Source organism: Pelecanus crispus, chromosome 4 (assembly GCF_030463565.1).
Source record: "Pelecanus crispus isolate bPelCri1 chromosome 4, bPelCri1.pri, whole genome shotgun sequence".
Lineage (NCBI taxonomy): Eukaryota > Metazoa > Chordata > Aves > Pelecaniformes > Pelecanidae > Pelecanus > Pelecanus crispus.
In genome coordinates this window covers 56,611,285-56,635,016 of record NC_134646.1, presented here as the reverse complement: position 1 = coordinate 56,635,016, position 23,732 = coordinate 56,611,285, and the positions used below count along the sequence as shown (strand labels likewise).

At 42.6% G+C, this 23,732-nt stretch overlaps 1 protein-coding gene across 1 annotated transcript in view; it reads right to left on the bottom strand.

The window, feature by feature from the left end:
- The window catches only part of LNX1 (ligand of numb-protein X 1), a 65,374-nt gene that overhangs the window by 24,703 nt on the left and 16,939 nt on the right, over positions 1-23,732 (bottom strand). Inside the window, exons 2-3 of the mRNA XM_075709069.1 lie at positions 11,279-11,520; positions 9,533-9,688 (exon numbers count right to left, since the gene is read on the bottom strand). Of these exons, the coding sequence (XP_075565184.1) occupies positions 9,533-9,688; positions 11,279-11,520 (398 nt within the window). The remainder of the gene's footprint in view (positions 1-9,532; positions 9,689-11,278; positions 11,521-23,732) is intronic.

Below are 23,732 nucleotides of genomic sequence, written 5' to 3'. Positions count from 1 at the left end.
CTGAGTGGACTTGAAGGGATCTTTTTTTAATTAATACATTCAATCTTCCTTTTTTTCCACAAAACACAGCCCCAAACCTTTGATGTAATCTGGACAGATGAAATGAACGTGAGAAACCCCCAGTTACATGTGTTAATATTTTAAGGGAACAAAGTACATTTTTAGTCACCAGAGACCCCTCTGAACCAGGCCATGGTTCCTTGCTGGCCCTAGGGCAGGTGGGCATGGACACCTTGACAAACCTCCATCCCCACTGTGGTGGGCTGCACACCCTGTCTCACTGGTAGCTTCCCAGGCTGGCCTGAGCAGTGACTGCCCTGTTTTCCTCCATTTTTGGTGCCATGGCTGAGGCCTGGGTGTTTGGCTTGTGTCATCCAAGGAAGCACTCTTTTAGCTTCAGCTAACAGAAGGGCAAGATTTCTTGGGCAACCCAAAGCAAACAGTAGGTTCCCTACCAGACTCCTCTCCTTTCGTCACTGCTTGGACTCTAGGAAGTAGGAATGGCTGGCTCTTACTGCGACGTGTCTGTACTAAAACCGCAGTACGCTCAAGGTGCCTGGAGGGAAAGATCTCTGCTGGCCCTGGCAATCTGGGTGTCGGGAAGAGGGACTAGTGGTGGGCAGGGGTCCTTTTTGTATTTACAATGCACTGGGTAAGAGTATCCTCTTCCAAACCCTACTTTTCAACTGGCATGTTTTCTTTCACAGCACATCACCAATATTTCTTTCCTTCTAGGTCAATTCAAAATTTTAATCCACATTGAACAGTGAGCGAAGCTGAAGTAAAAGCACCAGTGAGTTTTCTAACACAGGTGTAGCAGCCTTCAATTATTTTGAATCCCTCATAGGTGAGAGAAAGCTTCTGAATTTTTTGTGTGTGGGTCCAATCCAGCACTTACATGAAAAACCTGTAAGCTGAAAAATTAAGTGCTAATATTTTTTCAATAACCTATTTTAGAAATGAAAGTACAGTGACTGTTAACTGAATAGTGGTAAAGTGTTAAATGAAAATGAACAGAGCAGTATCTGAGATAGAACAAATATTTTCTACTACAGAATTAGCAGGCAACAAACCAGCAAGGCACCAAAACCTTCGTGAGAGAGTAAGGGAAAAGAAAGAACAGGAAAAAAATATTAAGAAACACCATGTTGCATCCCTTACCACTTCTTTGATCATATGCTCTTCAGCGCAGGAAGCTGTCTTCTTCCACGTCTGTAAAAAGCACCTACCGGTAGCACAGACTTCGACTTTGTGGTTTTACATAGAGTTGACAGGCAATAAAAGTCTATCTAGATACCAATACAGCCTATATCAACCTAATATCCATGTATTCATTTAGTTTATACTCTTGTAGTAGCAGTTTCTGCGCTAATATGGGTTTGCTTCAGCTTTGCGCACAACTTTAATGTCTCAGGAATGGAAGGTGCTTTGTTTTCCACTCCTCTATTTTCTGAACATTATTTGCCCAGCTTGTAACTTGTTCGCTTCTCTCTAGCCTGAAGGCTGGATTCACTCCATCTAAATCCAGGCCTCCTAGCCAAATGTGTAATTTGGCGATCTGCTTGCTTTGGCTTCCTTTATAGTGCATGGGCACCCAAAGGGAGCGATACCGGCTTCACCGCTAAATCACTCCTGGAGGTGCTAAACTCTCTCCATGGCTGTGTAAGAAGGAAAAGGCAATTAGCTCTGGCATCTCGGTGGGGTGCCTAAAGTCAGACAATACAAGTACTCCTCAAAAATCACCAAAGGCCTGATCCCTGCATCAGAATAAGCATGAACATTTTGCACTATCATTGTGGCTATAAGGGTATTCATACGTAAAAATGCAAATGTTTGCAAATCCCCAGATCTTCTCTGCACAGAATTAGCATAAATAAATATCTCTGTATATTTTGCAGCCTACCAAAGCAGTCCTATAGCAGAACTACTTCCATTTCCCATTGTATGGTGATTCACCTCATGTCCTACCAAACTGTGCTTTTTGACTCAAACGCTCATTCTCCTGTACCTCATTCCAAAAACTTTTCAAAAGGAATTACCCCATTACATTTCTTGACCATGGAGAACTGTGGACTGAACAAGCTATTGACTCTCTCACGTTATTTCAGACTGTTATTATCCCGGAGCAAAATCAAAGCAACATGGCAGTGAACAAGTCTCTACACTTACGTAAGACTTATGTATAGCTTTATGCAAGGTATAAACTTACATAAGTTTCTTTGCATCTTGAACCATGCCTTAACTAGTTTATTAAGTCTTGCAGTGGCACTTGGCTGACTTTCAATATGACTTTATGCAGATTCTTTTAGAGGAGTTTTTAATACCTAATTTCCTTCTGAAGTGTGCAGTCTACAACAAAACAAATCTTCCCAAGACATTTTTCTTGCCGGTCTGCAGGTCACTAAGGTTTCTTTTTTCATAGTTAGCAGGATCTACTGCCTTACCTCCTGTCTTAATTTGATTTGTGTTCTTTATCGAATATAATTAAGAAATTGCACCATTTTCTCCTCAGATGGGCCAAGCAACCAAAATAACTCCATGATCCCTTAATTTCTGCTCTCTTCATTGAAGACTTGCCTCTTGTTTTCATCCCAGACATATATAGGTGTTTGTATTACCAACAACCTAGACTGTCATAAGTGAAAGACTAATGCCTATTTTGATAATCTAACAGTAAGTTTGACAAACTAAATGTATGAAAAACACAAATAATTTTTTTTTTTTAGTAAGAAAATTCAGGATCACTTTTTTACCAAGCAGTCTGCATACATTGTATGCAGTTTGATCAAAACCTACCATGCCTATTTCAAGATGATGCTGTGTCTGGAGAACAGTGTCTTCAACTTGAATTTTCTAAAGTATATACCATACCCAGAGGAGGTGGACCCTGCTCCAGCACCTGGTTGAGTACAGTGAATGTACCCTCAACAGCCCAATTTAAGGAACTCCAACTGGGCTGAGGGCTTGGACCATTCACATATACACAGACTGTTGTGAGGCTGGAGCATCAGTATACACAGACCCTGTTTTCCAGCCCTTACACTCTTAATTAGAATTCTCCATTCTCTTTGACCAGGTTTTCCAGAGCAGGAAAACCCAGGAGTATTGCATACCTTTCTTTACCATTTTATATTTCCAGTCCTTAAATATCGAAGAGCTGCTGAATCTAGAAAGAAGTAAACTTTCTGTCTTGTTTTTGGTGCTTCTTGCAGGTTTTCCCACAGAGTGTTGTGGTTTTGTCATCGGGGCTTGTATGGAGCATTCTGAATCTGTCAATATAATAAAATGTCATCTGCATTCAGAAAGTTTGTGTGCGCTTTTTCCTCAAGCAATATTTTCCTTATATCAGTGTGCAATTTTATTGATATTGTCACACATCCCATTACAGTAACAAATAACATAGGAAAGGCCAGCTTTACACAGTAAACTCCACTTATTGGGTATGATGTAGGACACCGAGAACTTCTTAGTATAGTGGCCATGAGACTGTAATACAAAATTTTAAGTATGCTTACTGTTTTATCCCCTCAGTTTATAATACTTGGTGGTAGTGTTCTTTCAGTGCTCGGGTTTCGGCTGACTTCTGTGTGCACCGTGCTCCTTCTGACAGTGCTGCCATCAGGACAACTTCTGCTTTCATTCCCAGTATCCAGCATGACAAAGCACTGTGTAATGTTTGCTATGACTCTTGAGTCCGGATTAATCAAAAGTCACTGTAAACAAAGCTGTGTCTCAGGTTGCAAGTCCTTGTTTAGATCAGAAGGTCTGACTGATGTAAGGTGCCAGCCCACCCCCACAAATAAGGCTATCTGCAGGGACACACACTCAGGCTTCCCAGCACCTGGTCACCAGAATTTAAACAAAACTTGTGTAACATTTTCTTGGAAAATTCTTGTGTCTGTGAATGTCATGTGCACTTGCGCTAGTGTGGGACTTCATTCTGCAACTCTTCCTTCCCAATTGATTTTCATTTAGCATTTCATTCTCCCAGTGGTTTGCCATCATTTTGATTTAATGCCTTCCATTAATTCTCCAGGGATGCTGGTCCGATGCAGGGGGCAGGTAGAAGGCAATGCCAACTCTGATGTCTCTTCTTGCTTCTAGACATTCCTCCCACCAAAGGAGGCCCAAAAGAACTAAAGTGAAACTGTTGTAGAGTTTAATGTGTCTCAAAAGAGTTGTGGCTATCTCATCTACAGCAGGCAATGTTTATCCGTCTGCAGTGGAGGAAATGCTACAGAGCCAGTCTCTTTCTTCTGGAAACTGCCTGGCTCATCATCGTAGAGCAGAGTGCTTTGAACCAGTTCTGTAAGATTTCCAACAGCTGTTTTGGGAAATCAGAACTGCAATTGAACCAATTCTGGGGAAAACAGGAATAGCACAGGATTCCTGCAGGCTACAGCCTTCCTGAGAAAGAAGTTGGGCTGCGTTGTCTTGTCCTGGGCCTGGATAAGCCACTTTCTTTTCTGCATGTAGAGAGCCTTAATGCCATAAAATGGTTGATACCTAGAGCCATCTGTGTTTCACTTACCTTCTTTTTCTTCATGTACCTTTCCCTAACATTGAAGTATTTATAATATCTATCTATTATATATATAAACCTATTAAAAAACCAATAGGGCTCAGACTGAACAGTAGGAATGAGATACACCCATACAACAGGAAAGTCTGTTCTGTTGTCCTGCCAGTGCCTGCCAGGGCTGCCTTGGTCTTGACTGCTGCAAAGCAATAACAGATGGTGGAACTGCACCCACCATGAGACTAAGAAGAATTAGTTTGACTTTGAACAACATTTGACATCCTCAAGCAATCATAAATTCAATTTCTTTTACAATGGCCTGACTGCAAAATGGAACTGAGGAACATTTTTGAAAACCAGCAGCACAGCTCCCTTTTACTGTAAAACTGTATAGAGGTTTTTGCAATTGCATTCCCAAATTCCTTCCTCCTAAAATGTTAGCTGGTTTATGACTTGTATTTGTAGATCACTTTGAGCAAAGTGTATATATATATAGTCTTTCTTGGAAGTGAATTTAAAGAGTGTGATGCCAAACTAAGAGTACAGTAATATAAATAAACATAGCAAAGTTGGAGCAATCTTTGCTTGGAGATATTTTATCATTTAAGTAGATTGTCAAGGTCATTTACACTAGTAGATCCAGTCAGAAGATATTACATCTGAAATGCATCAGTGCCAGAAGGATGTCCCTGTCATATTCCCTCACGTCTCAGAATGAAACCATCTCTTTTAAACTTTCCTAACTTCTACTTCAGACCTGGAAAGCTATTTGTAGCTGTAAGTGCCATTAATGAGATTACTCTCAGGTAGATGTCACAAGCTTGGGTGCTACACTACAGACAAATACTTCTTTGCATGGGTTATTTTCAAATGACCAAATTATTAAAAATGAGCAATTCTTAACGCCTCCTTCCCCCGAACATTTTCTCATCAGTGTTCACACTTTTCATTCACTTCTAACATTTTCTTCGGTTTGGACAACGAACAGTTCTCTGCTGAAAATGTCACCAAAATGTTTAAACAGAGGAACAAAGAAAGCCTGAGTCATTTAAATCCAAAATGGGTGCATGTGACATTGTTTAAACAAATCAAACCACAGGTTGCAAATGGAAATCATGAAAATCATGGAAATCTTCAGAGTGCAGGACTGTTACCAGCTCCAGGTATAAGGTAGCATTAGACTGTAACTATTTCTCTGCTGTAATTATAACAGAAACACATTTGCCATTAAACGTCATATATTTCAGTGTCTCTGGGTAGCAAAGGAGTTCTCCAAAACCAGTACTGCATTCAGCTTCAAGTTAAGCAGAATCATAGAATCCTAGAATGCTTTGGGTTGGAAGGGACCTTTAGAGGTCATCCAGCCCAACCCCCCTGCAGTGAGCAGGGACAGCTTTAACCAGATCAGGTTGCTCAGAGCCCCAGCCAACCTGACCTTGAATGTTGCCAGGGATGGGGCCTCCACCACCTCTCTGGGCAACCTGTTCCAGTGCTTCACCACCCTCATTGTAAAAATTTTTTTCCTTATATCCAGCCTAAATCTACTCTCCTTTAGTTTAAAACCATTACTCCTTGTCCTGTCACAACAGGCCTTGCTAAAAAGATTGTCTCCATCCTTCCTGTAGGCCCCCTTTAAGTACTGGAAGGCCGCAATAAGGTCTCCCCGCAGCCTTCTCTTCTCCAGGCTGAACAACCCCAACTCTCTCAGCCTGGCCTCATAGGAGAGGTGTTCCAGCCCTCGGACCATTTTTGTGGCCCTCCTCTGCACCCGCTCCAACAGGTCCATGTCCTTCTTGTGCTGAGGGCCCCAGAGCTGGACACAGTACTGCAGGTGAGGTCTCACCAGAGCAGAGTAGAGGGGCAGAATCACCTCCCTCGACCTGCTGGCCACGCTGCTTTTGATGCAGCCCAGGATACAGTTGGCTTTCTGGGCTGCAAGTGCACATTGCCGTCTCATGTCCAGCTTTTCATCCACCAGTACCCCCAAGTCCTTCTCCGCAGGGCTGCTCTCAATCTCTTCATCCCTCAGCCTGTATTGATATCGGGGTTCATATTGATATCATGGTCAACTGAAATTTTTTTCTCCCACATCAGGAATGATTATTTTGTCTTGCACCCTCACAGTCATGTTGCAACTGAGCATTGGCCCAGCAGACGTATCAGCTTCAGATTAAAGGCACCTACACACTCTGCAGTGGGCAAGTAATTAATCTGACATCAGTGCTGCTGATGCTGAGGGCCAATATGTAGGTACATACTATGGTTTTTGTTCTCAGAGCTCCTTTGACCAAAATACAGGCAAAACACAGATGAAACAGAGACATCTGAACTAAGAAGAAGGAATTCTGAAAACTGAGGACAGATGGACTATAATAAGTCGAGCTTTGCCAGATGATCTGACAGGTCCTTTGTCGACAAGAGGTTATCAGCAAGAAGGGGTTATTGCACTCTGTGCCCACTGTGAGGCTGGCACAGTCTCAGCTTTATTCTGTTTATGCACTGACTAAACCTAGAGACGAAAGGAGCCACCAGAAAGGTGGTGAGGTGCCGTCCAATCTCCTGGAGCAATAAGACATGGCTAAGGTGTGTTCTCAGGTTGTCCCAAGCATGAACCTGTGAAACTTGGGGCAAGACAGCAGCAGGAATCGGTGCTTTCACACTGGGTGTGGGCACTTCAGAGGCCAGGAACCACCACCCACAGGAGTACCTCTGTTCCCAGGAGAGCAGAGTTGCAATGGGAAGACAGACAGGTGGGGCTGCTTTTTTCCAGTGCGTTTGGCCTGGGCCTTTAGTGAGCACAGAGCAGAACATACTGCAGCTATCCCTAAAGTTTGACCAGCAACTCTGAACAGGAGTCGAACTGCAGACTGCTCAGAACGGCTGAGGATTTTTAAAAATAAGTGAAAGAAGAAAACATACAGAACTGGAGAAGAAAACAAGCCTCCAGCTGGTGGGATGATGATAACTGGTACAGAAAGAAGTTTATTCATTTGCTCCTCCAACAGGAAGAAACAGAGAGCCTTTGAGATGCCATTACACTAAGCACCTGTTAAAAAAGAACTGAGTAGAGAACCTTATTAATGTTGTATTTGTATTGCTGTTACTTGCTTGCGTTTTTTTAAAGACCAAATTCCTGAACTGTGTAATCAAAATGCATTTTTTGCATATGTAATTAACACAGTAATTTAGGTACCCAGCTTCTGTGCTCTCATGCGTAAGAGTAACTGCTCATTAAGTAATTGCATGCCTACCTGGTTTTTCCAGTGCAGTAGAATATATTCGGAAGTTTACAGGCAGGCTTGGTGTAGAGGAATGAAACCACAAGCAGAGTCAAGGACAGAATGACAATCTTGACACTGTGAATGGGACCCTAAGTGGCAATCACTTCAGTGCCCCATTATATGTCCCTTAAAAAGGAGACAACAGTGCTTTTCATTCTACTGGAAATGTAAAGGCCAGTGTCATCCTCACGCCTCCTTCTGTTACCATCTGGACTGTGCTGCATTACTGGATAGGTACTGTTGGCATCCAGATCATCCTCACACACTCTGGACATGAAACCACGCTTTCAGTAGAACAATTAGTAAGGACAACTATAAGGCTAGGTAGAAAGTGGTCATAAAAATGTCTATGCCCCATCCTGCAGAGGTGTCTTTTGAAAAGTATGAACTTGAGACATGCAGAATTTCACTCCAGCTGAGGAAGGGCAAGCTTTTGCTTACAATGGATTGAAGTTGCTAGGGAATAAGAAACATATCTGTCTGCTCAAAGAGGGCTGTAGACAAATTATTTGCAAAATTTTACTTGGGGAGGGGGGAATATTTGGGACACTAAAGTTATTATGTTTCCAGGACAAGGAGCAGATTCACATTATTCTTATGGAGAAGGTTCACAATTTTGAATTATCAGGTTTTATTCTGGCTACATTAGCAAGTATGTGGACTAGGAGAGTAAGTACCAAGAACACAGTAACGTAGTGAAACTCTCCTGAAGGAATAAGCAAATAAAGCAGAAGAAATATTGAACACTGATCTCCGATTCACCACTTCAAGAATAATGATGCCTAAACACAGCATTTGGCAGACTGTTGTCCTTATTTTGAGCGGGTTTCGATGATAGCTTGTAACACAGAGAAAAGGGAAGTTGGGTGTTTTGTCATCTTAAAGCCCTCACCCTGGACATTTGATCTGGGAAGAGAAGTGAGGTGCTGAGGCATCAAGCAAAGGAATAATAAGCTCAGTGAAGACCTTGACTAAGACGATGATTCCCACTCTATCATTACTTCCTCTTAATGCATGAATGCTAATGTGGACTTCATAATTACAGTCCAAAGCAATTAGTAACATTTGCTTATTGCTTTGAGAATGCCAAATGTTAAGTGTTACTGCCTGCCAGACCCCTCATCCTTGACAAAGGTCAGACAAACCTGCCTCTTCCCCCTGTTTGAGAGCACAGCATTCTTACCTCATCACCTGCCTGGCTGAGGTAATACAAGTCTGTCACGAAGGATCCCACAGAAGTGCTGGAATAATTACAGTACTTTGCACTTTCATACCACCCTCCCACTGGGAATTTCCAGTGGGTCATAAACATTAGCCAAAACTGATGAATTTCCTATAATGTATGATCACTGTGATCCATTTGCTTTAGGAGGTCAGACAAATGCTGGTGAAGCCTCTTCAACAAAATGATAGAGCAAATCAATGACAGCTCCAGTAATAGATCCCAGATGCCCAGATCCCACATCCTGCATGCTAGATACTGGGTTGGCTGTAGCACGCAGGCTGTTACCAGAACAGCCCTACGTGAGGTCCCACACACCCCAGCAATATTCTTGCCTGCCAGTCACTAACAACTTTTTAAAGAAAATAAGGAAAGTTTGGGGTTTCTGGTTTTTTTAATCACGCACAGCGCACCGCATGAAAGGCATGTCAGTCATGGACATCGAGTTCCCACATGGATAGGGTCCCCTACCCCATTTTAAGTGACAACACAAGGAGAATAAAGCATTACCTTCCTCTCCAGCAGCAGAGTTTCCAACAGTCTCCCTTTCCTGGTCAGCCTGGTTGGAAACCGCGCTTCCACTTTTTGTCCTTCGAAGAACACTGAATGCCTTGTTTATTTTTTTAAAAGATCTGCTTCTTATAGTGGAGCGTTCAAAGTGTCGAGCTGCAACAACAAGAAAAAACAAATCAATACAGTTCAGCAGTTCTGGGCTAGAACCACATCATTTCTGCAGCCGTCGGCATACAACAGGGTGTAACAGCAACAGCAAGGTTGCCTGCACTTCGCCTTTGCACCTGACTCCAGCTGATAGTCCAAGGCTGCACCCACCTGAACCTGGGTACAATTATCCTACCTCTGTCCCACAGCCTGGGATTGCCACCTCTGCCATCTCTTTTGCCAGCCATGCACATAAACCTCCTGCGAGCGCGGTAGCTTGGGAGAGAATAATCCTCAGTTGAAGCAGAATCAGCAGCAGTCCCATGAAAAAAGCATATAAAAGGAAGAAGCACTGCCCTTCCCAAGCTATATAAGTTTGACCAAAAAAAAAAATCTGGAAGCTGTTGTTAAAAACTCTTCTTGGAAAAGAACGGCACTACTGCCTCAAAATCCTGCAATACTTCAAAGCTGCCAACAACAGCCAACAGTTTCATGTCAAAAATTCAAAGCCTATCAGGTGGGAGTGACCAACTAAATCACATCTTCTAACTTGGGTAAGGCAATTTAAAAAAAAAAATCATAGTAGTTTCAAAACATGTCACTCTTCCATCCTGCTGAAGATATCTTGGTGGCTGTTACTGCTCAGTCTCTTTGAGCCCTGCCTGCTAGCCAAACATTGTAATCTAATAATACAGCATTCCCTCAAAACAGACGGTGGCCTCTAAACTCAATAAAACTGGTGGGATTTAATTTCATTCTGGCATTCTCTTCTTGTCCCCTCCCTTCCCTTGCCTCCCTAGCCCCATGCACACAAGAGGAGAGTGCTGCTCATTTTTTTAGTCTTCCTTCAGCCCTTCAAACGTCCTTCCAAGACGCAGCTGGTGCAACACAAGGTGGGATATTCACTTTGGCTTCAGAGTCCTCAAATACAGGCTTTGAACTCACTGTTAACACTTCCAAGTCTGCCTTTGGCCAGGCCATGTTTTTCACATATGACACTAATCAGAGCCGGGTGCAGTTTCACAGGGTGAAGGATTAAGGCAAGGTTTCCTGGCGCAACTTGTCCCTGAGTATGGTTGTTTCAGCAGGACCAGCTCCTCCGAGCTGCACCTCCCTAGGAGCTGGCAAACATCCCCCAAGTTCCCAGGGCACTTCTTAAGGTTTGTTTTCGTGCAAATACTTGGCAACTGCCAAACACAGTTCCCAACAGGCTTTTGGGTAGGTGCCCATAGCATGGTCTATGGGGGTTACTCAGGCCACCAAGTTTTGGTGAAGCCATTACACAGCTACACCATCTCTCCAGCACATCATACATGCCATTTGCTCTTCCAACTGTGCTGGCTTGCCTAAATAATTTTCCTTAAGACCTGCGGTTTGCATGTGTACAATCCATCTTCAGCTTGATGCTGCACCCAGCCAAACAAATTCTTTTTTTACCTCAAATTTATTGGGTCACCAAGTGCACAATTCAACAAGGCATGTGAAATTGAAGCTTTCACTCTCCTTTTTTTTTTTAAAGCCTTCAACAACATATGTTTCACAGAAGACAAATGCTGAAAGAGGCCACCGGGCTCTGAAACCACTTGCAGTTCTTACTTCTGTTTCGGTTGCTGCGATGCAGGTCTCCGGGGCTGCTGCCTGACTGGCTGTCCTCTGAGGTGGGGCTGAAGGCCGGGTTCACCAGCCCTGGCTCATCTGTCATTAAGGCGATGGCCGCAGCTGCCGAGAGCTCGGGGCCCAGGGCAGCTACTGCTAAGCTGGAGTCATGGTCCGGGGAGCAGTCTTGGGAACGCCTCTTCCGTTCCTTAGTAAGGCCATAGTGGGATGCTCCTTTACATCTGAGAAGAAGGGAGGGAAAGGGAGACATGATAACAAGTTGTGTTTAAATGTTGTGTACTTACGGAAATTATCTGGTGCTGAGGAATCACTCAGAGTACAAACTGTGACAGTCGCGGTGGCCGATGAAATACAGACACTTAACAAGAGGGAAAAATGCCAGTCCCATCACGTTACGCAGAATCAAAAAGAAGGAATACTGTCCTCCAAATTAGCTGAATTACCACCTTACATGGAAACACTACTTCTGGTTAAGAAAAAATAGAGCAGCCTTGCTTGTAGTCTCATGTGTATAAATAGCTACTGCGGATGCAAGAGGACAGGAATAGCAGGTAGCTAATTAAGCCAGAGGCTACATTCTATAATTTTCCCCTTGCGTCTGGTCAATGAAAGAGAGCAGGGTGAGGCCTGACAGCTTCTCTAGGTCTGCTGGTGAAATAAAAGGCACCTTACCCAACCCTACACCCTGACAAATCTTCCTGGTCACGAAGGTGGTCACACCAGGAGTACAGTGCTGTGGTCCTTCATGCAAGAGGCAAGGTCTGCCTTTCACGTAGAGGCCAATGCAATCAGTGAAGGGAGGGTTGCAGGTGGGAGTCGAATGCCTGGGGACTGTGGGAATCAAGTCCCCATGCAGTGCCCATACAGACCATTTACTACTTGAACAGCACCTGATGAATTGTTTTCAAATCCAGCCATGGAGATGAAGTTTCCAGCTCTGCTATTCCAGCTCAGCTGAGACACTAAAACAGAGGGGTCGTTGCCTTGAGGGAGGAAGATGTGCCAGAGGTGGTGCGGGATCCCACTGGCCTCACAGTCCTGCCAGAGACACGGAGGGAGAGCAGGGCTCCCACTGAATGACTGAGCGCAGGTCCTCAGACCAAGGTCCTTGGGCCAGCCTGGGACTTCACCAGTCTGGGGAGCTCAAGGCTGATTCTAAAATAATTCCAGAGGAAAATTCCAAATCCTAAATCCTGACTCAACCTCCGTAGTGACAAAATCCTCCATTTCTGATAGAGACACGCAAGTTCCCAGAAGACCTGAAGATACAGCATTGTAAGAGGCAAATTACAAGCCTGCTTTGAAATAGCTTACCTGTGATCCCAACACTCTGCTCTAGATTCATCCTAGACAAGAAAGGCAGGACCACGCATGGCATTTCTTTTTTAAGACTTGTTAAAGAAAGTCACTTGAATGAAATTAAAGGTCACTGTGCTTTTCATGAGTCAGTATTTAATTAAAACTAGAAAATAACTGAAGAGACAGAGTGGCCCAAGGACACAGCACCTGTGACTTCTTGCCAGCACCACTTCTGCCCAGTGCCCACCCACTAGAACCTCATTCACTACATTAAAAAAAAAAAAAAAGTGCCTTTTAATCATAATCTAATGAGCTTGGCCTGCTTTCAGTTACTATTATCTCTTTCTTCATAGCAAAGGCTAACTGATGACTTTTATGAAAGTGCCCTGTAGGATGAACTCACAGAAATAGCTGCAGAAACCCTTAGGGAGAGAAAGCTCTTCATAATATACGGCATACACAAAAGGCAATGCATAATACATACGGTACACAACGCTAGTGGCTTAAGTGTCAGAAAAAGAAGTAGTACAACTGAACAGAGGCCTTGGAAGAGAAATGATTTATGGAAGCAGTTCCTGGGACAGAAAGATGAGATGAGGACAAGTCAGAGAGCTCTCTATATCAGCTTTGGAACAGCAGTTTGATTTCTTTTATGGTATTGGCTTTTTATGAGAGACAATTGAATTAAAAACATTTTTTAGCATTAAACTATGATTTACCATCATTTACCATAATTTACCTCATACTGCTTCTGACAACTTCCACCTTAAAGAGGAAAAAAACCCCAACCCAAACTGTATCATACTGATGCAGCTGTGTAAGGGCTTTGTATATGCTTTAAGGTTTGGATGGGAATGGCTGTGGCAGAAATTATTTCTAAAACCTTTCACAAGCAAAAAGGGGTGTCTCAAAAGAAAATGCTCTCGTGGAAGAGAAGGTTGGTCAACTATTTCAAAAGAACAACAAAAAGCTATTTGGGGCACCTATTCCAAGGTGAGACTGCAACAATAATCATGCAAAACAGAAAGGAAGAGCCCTCCTGCCTCCACTGCAGCAGGCATTTTCCCTTTCCTTCCCCCAAAAAGAGGTTTGACTTCCTCATTAGCTTGAGTGGCTGGAAGCTGCACAGCCTGCCAGTATCCCACACCCCAGTAGGATGGTCTCCTTTTTATTTCATAGGGAGCAGAACAACAAAGACCTCCCCCTCTTGCAGCCTCCCTAAAATTCTCCAACACGCTGTTTTGGGAAATGAGCTCCCCAACATCCTTGACCTCTCCCACTTGCAGTGGGGTCACATTTACTAATCCAGCCTATGAATCCTCAACAAAATAGTTAAAAATAGTCTAATAAGCCACCACAATGAAACATACACAAGGAAATGGCTTCGGGGTGAATTGTTTGCTGTTCTCAAAAGACAATCTCTGCCTTTACAGAGATCCTGCAAAGATTCAGAATATAGTAAGAGAAATTCCTACTCCACGTCTTATTTTATTTTCCTCTGTTTTCACTATACCAGTAAAGTTTCAGTAGTTGATATCAAAGCACCAGCCTTGTGAATGGGTCCTCAGAAGAAGATCTTTTTCTATTTTCAGTGTGTTGCATGAAGATAATCATGAAGATCAGAAGAGGCTCTGCCCAAAGATTCCCAGCTACACGGATTCATTTGCTGCCTGGTGCCCATCTGCACTTCACTGCGAAGCCTTCACTTTCTGTGGAAATCCTCACTCGCTGCTGCTGGCTGCACTGCAGACACCCAGTTAACAGCATCAATCCAACAGCAGTGATCAGAAGAGAGTTACTTTGAATGTAGAGAGGGCTGACACAGTTTAAGATGTGGCTTATTGGAGAAGACAAGTTGTCATGATACAAAGCACAAGGCATATCTTTCTAACTCTGCCAGAAATAGTTAAAAGAGAACCAAAGCTCTTCAAGTATGAGCACTGAAGCTGTTTCTTAAATAACTGTGGCAGGCATAAGTGAACACAAATCAAGCCCTCTTTCTTCAGGTTAACACAGTGTCCTCGAAGAAGAAAAAAAAGTCCCAAGCCCTCAAACTTGTAATAAAATCTGCAACAGCATCTCTTCCCTTTCATTGTTTTCCTTGTGCTGACACTGCTGTGATAACAGAAAACAGAAGAGATAACTGTCTAAGTGGAATCATATTTATAGCGTCTCAGCTACATTTTTCCATATGGTTGGATTTGGCTCCCAGAAAAGAGAGATCCATAGAACAGCTACATGCCAGTACTAATTATCTCTCTCACTGTGATTATTAATCAGCTGCCTGATTTACAGCTGGAAGAGTGGGATACCTGATTAACGTAGGCCAGGCAGAAAGCGAACCCAATGCTGTCTAGTGGCCAAGGTGAACTACAGATTTATGTTCCTTCTCAGTCGCACTGGACAGTGAGTACATCTGTACAGCCATATGATATGGAAACAATTTGAAGGCCAAAACTGAGAGAGATAAACAGACATGAATGATGTGGGTTGTACAGTTCATGCCATTAAAGTAGTGTCACTAGGTGCATATGGGAAATTCAGAAAATGGTTTCTTCTGTTTGCACGGCCTCTTTTATGAAGCAGAAATGTGCTGTCCTAAATACTGGCCGTATGAAAGAACCACTGGGCAGTGAGAGGGCAGTGGTGGCTGCTGAAACTTCACCTGGGGCTACAATTCTGGCTGGCATCAACGCCGGTGGCAGCAGGGCAAGCCTTGCCCCACACCCTGCTCCACACACGAGGGAGGCTCTGCAGTCCGGTCCTCAGGAATAGCACATCCCACGTGCTGGAGCCAGGAGATCCAAAACCCCGTGGCTGCTTTAACTTGGTCCTACCATTTGTTAAATCAAGCTTCGGTCAAACTCAAAGCCAACAAAAACATTTCCATGTTATTTGCAAATTCAAATTAAAACAGTGGTTTGAAAACAGGGATGAGTTTTCGTTGCAGCATCCCTAACTTGCACAGCGTAGCGAGGAGGGCCTGAAAGTGAGGTTGACCTCAAGGATTTCCATTACCCAGGCTGACACAGGGGCAAAATGTAAAGGCAAAACTTAAACAAAGACAATTTCATGGGTTTTTCACCTCACTTCTAGTGATCTAAATGAAACAAAATCACAGACAAATAATATATGTATATATTTATAAGGCATTTGTTCTTTTAAAAACACCCTGCTTTCTATCTGTGCCACTTCACAGCCTACCTCTCTTTCTCCCTGGCTCATGCCTGACTGCCTGGGCAGGAAACAGGGGAAAACAGTGAATCTAGAGTCAAAGTGCTTGTGAGCCAGGCCTGGCACAAATAAACAGAGCAGAAGTTCTCCCTGCACAGTTCCAGCAGTGCTTTCCCAACCTCACTTCCAGCAAACCCATATTTTGGTGCTGTTTTGCTTTAGAGCAGCAGCAATGGAAACATTGTCTGAGTGCAGTTAAGAATAATGTATGCAAAGCACTCACAATTTCCCAGCAGAAGAAAATACTGCATAATGGGCTGTCATCTCTGATATGAAGCTAAACCCTGATCAGGGTAGACAAGTATGTTTCAGCTATGCCCTCACTGCAAGCAGTCTCATCCCTGTGTAATTTGGGCTTGACACAAGCTGGGATCAGAAGCACCAACAGTGTGTATGACACCTCAACTCCATCACACAAACTCCCCCAGCTGCTCTGGTACCCCCAAACAGGTCTGTTGGAAAGGCTGATGGAAAAAACAGAAGGTGCCAACAAAGAGCATTTTGGATAACCTGGTGCTGATAACCTCACTTGCGAGACCTGGCGAGAGGCTCCTGCCATGTCTGGGAAGGAAGGAGGGATTTGAAGCTGAGAGGCTGACTCACGAGGTGTTGGCAATTCCTGCCCCACGGGAACCATTTGCACCATGTGTGCATCAGCAGTGACTGTAGCCCAAACACAACCCAAGAACCAACCATATGGATTTCAGGCCAACGGCCTAAACTCTAAAGCTCTCCAAAACTCCATCATAAGTGAGTGAACTGACTTGGTCAGTTCTCAGGCAGAGATCACACCAACTCTTCTGATCTCACTTTTGCCAACCTTGCACCAGGAACCAGAGCAACAAAACAAAAAAGGAATGAGGCACCTAAACTCCAACCAAATCCCATGTTACGGATCTAAGCTAAAAGGCAGCAAATGCACATTCTCCCTTCCAGACTAACCATACCAGTGCTTAAGAGGCCAGAGACATCAACATCTTCAGCAGTGAGGGTGACTAATACCTTGCTGCTCCTTATACCTGGTGATATTCTATCATCCTTGCTCAGAAATCTGGCTTCTGTGAATCCTGGTCCTACATGCAAAATTCTTCTTTTTTGCTATATATGAAAACAAATCCTGGAACTGAGTGCTTAACAGCAATGCTTTGTCCTTGGTAATCCTGAGCTCTTGCAAGGATTAACCACTGCGTGAATGCTACATATGAAAAAAGCTTCATAAATAAGTACCTGTTGTTTTTTTTTTTAAATACATTTGTCTTTTCTGCTTTTTATAAAGGATTGTGTCATGTCAAGGGCATTCCTCAGGGTACTGTAATCACCAGCTATGGCTAGGAAGGTCCTGCCTACATTAAACTTTCCTCAATATTCATAAAGAAGGGGATGAGCCATCTAAAAAGCAAAGTTTAATTTCCCATACTACAGTTTCCAACCAACACTGGCTGAAAGTCAGGCTGCAAAAACCTTGTTTAAACATGCAACCAGAAACAGGCTGTTGTCTGCACCTGCACTTGAATTTCGTAATGCCAGCAACATTTCTAAATGCTCACCACTGTTGTTCTGTGTGCTCTCTACCCTGGCACTGATCCACTTGGGTATCCTCTCCCTGATGGTCTCCCTTAGCACAGTGTCAGAGGCTTGCCATCTTGTTTGGGAGAAAAAAAATTGCTCATTTTTCACCTAACTTAAGTGGGAAATTGTCCCAGTTACTATTACTCTTTCATTTCAATTACCGTGTAAATAAAAGCATTTTAGAGAGAGCTTCCTGACACCTGGGGCATCAGGGCTGGCTGGGAGGGAGATGTGGGCTGGTGGCTTGACCCCCGCTGCTTCCGGAGGGTTAAGGATGAGCAATTCCATCCTACGCCTCCATAAACACCGCTCTTCTCCATGTCAGCATGGCGATAACTATGATAGAAGTTCAGATGAGGCAAATGGCTTCTCTGTCTAGCTGTCACAGAGATTTTCTCATGTTATTTGCTCTCTGTTGTCAACCAGAGACCTTTGCTAAAGGAAAAACACATAGTAGATTTAGTGGTTCTGTATTTCTGCATTACTACTCTATAAATACTTGTAAAGGTCCTCATAACATTTATTTCTTTAAGCTAAAGTTATTTACCTTAAATACTTTCCCACAAGATAGGAAAAACCTCTCAAATATCTATTTTTTTTCAGTTTAATTTCTGCATATCCCTGTTATGGTTTCCTTATGGTTTTTGTTTTAATGAAGCCATCATAATTTAACAAACTCTGGAACTACCTTACTAGTAAAGCCTAAAGATGTGCTGTGTCCTATCTGTAAAGATCTAACCCCAGGGAAGGGATGTCACTTTTACAATGCTTTTACACTATGATGCTGTCAAACAAAATATATTTGTATATTATATAAGGAATGTGTGCAGGAGTATCTGTATACTTACACTTCCACATCAGCTATTCTGTACAAATTTGGATGCACCACTAGAAAAAGGACTTACAGTTCCCACAGACTGAAAAAAAAAAGGGGTTTTCTAAGCATATGACGAAAATACATATTGAGCGTTCTTTATAATTACTATATTAGTCATCAGCTACAGTGACGCACTCCCATTTCTATGATTTGATTTCTGAGAAGGAGGAGCAAGCATGGCTGGTGATTTTGGTACAGGCCCTTGAAAGTATTTTGCATTGGTGAAGAACGGAACTGCAGTTCAGAGTTCAGTCCCCACAGTTCCCAGAACTACCGATGGACAGACAGCTGGTGCCAGACACAAACTGAACAAGCATTCAATGGAAACCAAATCCCATTTAAAATTTGTCTGCTCATACTGAGGGAAGGGAGAAATCTCCAGATTTCCTACTCATTTTCAGAAGAGTTCAAAGAACTTGGAACACATTTTTATTCTTGAATAAATTGTAGAGTTTAAAGTTCATGTACATGCTACCAAAGTATCATGTAACATGTGGTCATATTTAAGCTTTTTTTCCCCTTCTCTTTAAAAAGCAAAAAGTTGTATTTCAACCACCATCGTCAGCTTCTATTATGAAATCTTTTAAAAGGCCCATCGACCTCTATCGTGGGAACAGGGAACTGGAAGAAATAGGTAAACAAGACTAGTTGCCTGCAATTGTGGGCAAAAATCATGACTGCGATTGTTGTGCAATGATCCCAGTTGTTGTTGGGACTGTGTACAAACTGTTGGTCCAGATCATGTTCTCTCCATCCCCTGACACTTCTTCCAGGCCGTTACTCTGTCACTGATGATTTTGAAACCAGAACCGTACTGATTGCTCTTCAAGGTTCAAGCATTGTTTCAAGTTCTAGTCTTAAACCATTCCAACAAATTGTAGCTGTCTTACACATAGGGGAACAGACCTGTAAATTGCTAGAGACAGCTGAGATGGGCAAGTCAGCACATGGGCTGGAAATGCCAACTTCTTGTGTGGATTAGCACAGCTTCTATATTGTGCCTCAACACACCTACTGCTTTAGAGAAGCTAATATTCACAATTGATTTTGTGGCTTCACCTTCTGTTGCCCCCTCCCCACCCGTGCACAAGCCACCAATGCTCTGAGAATGAACAAGAGCATCAGCAGCCTGTTCCCACTGCTCACATAAGGCATGGCCTTGGGTTGCTGCTACAGCTTCTACCTTTTCCGTACTGCCTTTAAATGTAATGCTTGTAGAACACAAACAGGCCTCGAGCAACAAAAATAAGGAATTAACCACACTGAAAGACTGCAGTCAGCCTATTAATCATTATTTGCTCCTAGATTACTATAAACAAACATTTTTCATCACAGGGAAGTTACTGGCCAGAAGTACAGAGCCACACTGTTCTTCTGTGATGCAAAACAACAGCAGTATTTATTTATACTGAACTTATCCAATAAAATACTGAAGCTCCCCAAGAGTAAGATAATAATATTAAACGTATCTCGTACTCACACCAGCTGACACAAGGAAAACAGAGGAGCAGCACATTATCTCTAACTCTTGGTAGGCGCTCAGGTACTGACACAGGAGAGTCAGAGCAAAATAAAAGGGAAAAATAAAAGATGTGGCACTAACATTTTTGAGCTGGTGAGAGCCTGTAAACCTTGCTGGTGGCTTCTAGTGCTTTTAGCATTCAACAGCTTGTAATACATCATTTAAACCCATTAATCCTGTTCAAGTGCTATATTAAAGTCCTAAAGTACTAAAAACTCCTCTTGACTACAGCAAAGCTGGAGCTTGACTGAAATTTTACCAGGTGCTTTCATCACCTTCCAGAATTGCACCGTTTTCTACACAACACACTTAAAAGCTTTGGTCTTCCCTGCTCTTGAAGAATAGTAAAACTGGAATATTGTTTCAAAAGAAAGTGGGAAAACATAAATTAGAAAGACCGCCAAGAGGCTTCTTCATGGAAAGCTTGGGTACTTATAAATATTTGTATATTCTTTTATCTACAATTGGCATGCATGAGGGAGCAATCGCATACAATGTGTGTCGGGTATTTGGAAAGTAACATAACACTTGCCATCAACAGCTGTCAGATTCATGTCGGGTTTTCAGGTCCATCCAAGACCACTCAAAGAACAGCACTGATACTCTGCAGGCAATCTTGACCACTGATTTTGCCTTATACTAATAAAATAATAATATAACCTTTTTACAGCAGGAATTGAGATCGTATGTAGTGAGACTGCAGCAGGATCACTGAATATATTCCTCATTTAGAAGACTGACTGAAAAATGAGCCTAAGGAAAATCACAGCATATATATACAAAGGCTCAAAATATGTTAATGCTGCTAAAATCAAGTTATCTGTGACAAAAATAACAAGTGCAAGGACAAAGAAATTCTTAAGGCATTGCAATTCTATACCTCATAATACTGCACAATCCAATACACTGCATTTTTCAATTTATGTGGATACGCATAAAATTAATATTAAGAATAAGCATTCAATCTGTTGATTCATGTGTTTTTCATGTTTATTGTTCAGTGTTTTGATCACCAGATTATATTCAACAGGTATAACTAGTCTCCTGGAACTTAGTATCTCAGCATTGTCTTCCAGTCCTACTATCCCCACCTATACTGTAAAAACTTTATGATGCAGTGAGCAAAATATGCTTGCAATGGGACAAGGTAGTGATGGACTTGGTAGTGTAGGTTAATGGTTGGACTTGATGATCTTAAAGGTCTTTTCCAACCTAAATGATTCTATGATTCTATGATTCTAAGGTTGTTCATTTTTTGGTTTGGGATTTTTTTTTTTTAACAAGAGTGACAATATCAGCGTAGCCCAATTCTTGCAGCTACAGACAGAAGAGCCTGCCAGACAGAAACTTTGTATTTACACATACTTAGCACACACTTGTTTTTAAAATAAAACTAATTACAATACCTGCTATGTCACAGACTCAACAAGCCAGCACTACTGAGAGCAGGTTTGAGGCTTCTGTTGACACAAAGCAGTGACACAGGCACATAAGTCTCTAGATGTAAAATAATAAAAAGGGAACATTGTGTTCAATATCAAGATGTTTTCAACCCAAGGCTTGGGTCTACTAATATGTTCTCCACTGGAATTTGAAATTACAGGAAACAATGGGGCTGCAGCCAGTAAATAACAAATGCTGTCTTTGTACCCTCTTATTGACAGAACATGCTATGGACAGACACCCACAGCTCTAGCTCTGGTGGCACTTGCCTCTGACCTCAGTGACCCAAAAGTCACATAAGATCCCTTTTAGGTCAGCATGGGTATCTAAATTACATTGCTAACACATCTTGGTACGCATCAAGCTCTGAACACATACTTGCTTCCTCATGGGGAAGGTCAGAAAAAGGTGGTCTCGGCACACCTTCTCAAAAGTTGAAAAACCACAGAGATCCCTGTCAGATGGCCATCTGAGTGTTGAGCAAACATCTCCACCACCATGACTAGGTAGCATCTTAAGATGTCACAAATGTTTCCCATTTTAAAAAGTAGTTCTCCTGTCTTATCAAATCTAATATCTGATATTCAACGAGGACCCCAAATCAGTCCTATAAGAAGTGAACTGCATGTGAAATCATGAGTCACTGTGTCTTAAAACCCTAAGCCAACACAGGCTCCTTGTAGGGGTGGGGAAGGAAGAGTACAACATTTCCTGGTATCACAGAGCTCAGTTTCCAGGATTTCTGCCTAAATGAGTATTGACACTGGCATAATAAGCACATAAGTTACACTATTGACTACATATCTCATTACACTAGGTTTTTGTAAAGATAACGTAGCCAACAATTCATTTCACTAGAGAAGCACCATGCTGGCTTCTACTCCTCCTGGCTCTGCAGTCTTCCCCTTTGCACGTATGGCTGGAAGAGGATGGATCAGAGACATATTATGAGCTAGTTTTCACTCCCCAAACCCATCGGCATGCAAAAATCTTCACTGCTTGTGATTTTATGGGTTCCGGTCAGTTGAATATGAGATATTTCAGTGAGATGTTTCACCCTTCCATTAAAATAAACACACATTGTAAAAGCATTTAAAGGGTCCAGAAAGTCCATATCCAGCCACAGCACAAGTATGGCTGGAATGTTGTTTACAGTCTTCTGAAATCTCACATGGTAGGAAATGCTCACTTAGGCTGTAAAAATTGTGAAAACCACTTTTTTTGAGTCACCTTTTTTAACAGAACTATCAGAAATACTTTTAACCTGAATTCCTTTAGCCAAATCTGAAAAAAGCCCAATCCACTCAGCCTTCTCCCCACATAGCTACCTACAGGCAGTGCTGGGCTCAATACCATGGAAAGCATCCAAAAACACAGCGGTGTGGTTTCCCTCCTGATGTATGTGGACCACTGTCAGCACTAACTTGGCAAGGGAGGCAGACGGAGCTTGCATCCTCACACCTCAGCTTTCAGGAGTGCTCTAACCACTAAAGCTCAGGTCAGGTTAGGGTAAGGTTGATGCCTGCTCCTGCTGCTGAAGCTTACTCAGAGAGGTGAATTAAGCAAGACAGAGCCTGATGCTATCGCCAAATGAAAAACTGCTGCCTGGGGAGGGAGAATCTGAGTCCTGCTTCAAAGGCTGCTGTGGCTTTTCAGTTGAAGTTGGGAGAGGTTCATAATAAAAGGTCCATAAAAAAGAGGTTCATAACTCTGTTAGTCTGACCAGTGTCTTGGGGAAAAACTGGCAGTACCATCCAGGTGCACAAGCCCTCCTTCAGTCTGAAGCTAAAGAAGTGACCTTTGAGGCTTCAAATATAGGTTAAGAACCTCTCTGTGAAAATGTGTCTTGTTTTCTTAGACCAACAGGATTGAACTGATGAATCAAGGGATAAAATATATAAACTAGGGTGGAAGCAGGAATCCAGCCCCAGAACCCCTTAATTACAGAAGATGCTTTCAGAGGTGGATGCTGTATTACCAACAACACAAAATGTATTTCCCTGACAAAGGCAAGGATCACAAAATCACAGGACAGCTTAGGCTGGAAAGGACCTCAGAACATCATCTGGTCCAATCTTTCATCGGAAAGGGAGCCTAGGTGGGATTATCTAGCACTCCAATCACATCTTGAAAACCTCCAGTGATAGGAAATGTACCACATCAATGGGGATGTTGTTCCAGTGAATGATTGTTCTCGCTGTCAAAAAGTAGGAGAAGGAGAAAATAACTTATGCACCATATCTTAATTTAAGGCCAAGTTGCTCAGGCTGCTGCTTCTTTATATTCCATAGCTTGCAGATGCTAGAGGTTTCTTTAGATTTTCTTAGTCACTTTTACTCTCTCAGATTTCATGCTATTTTTGCATAGTATAAATAACAAGAAATTTTTTCATCCTGGTCTTTTTGTCTAATTATTCAACTAATTAAAAAAAGTTCAGGGTAAGAGGCAGTCATCTCATACTGTCCTGTTAGAAAACACATTAACTTATG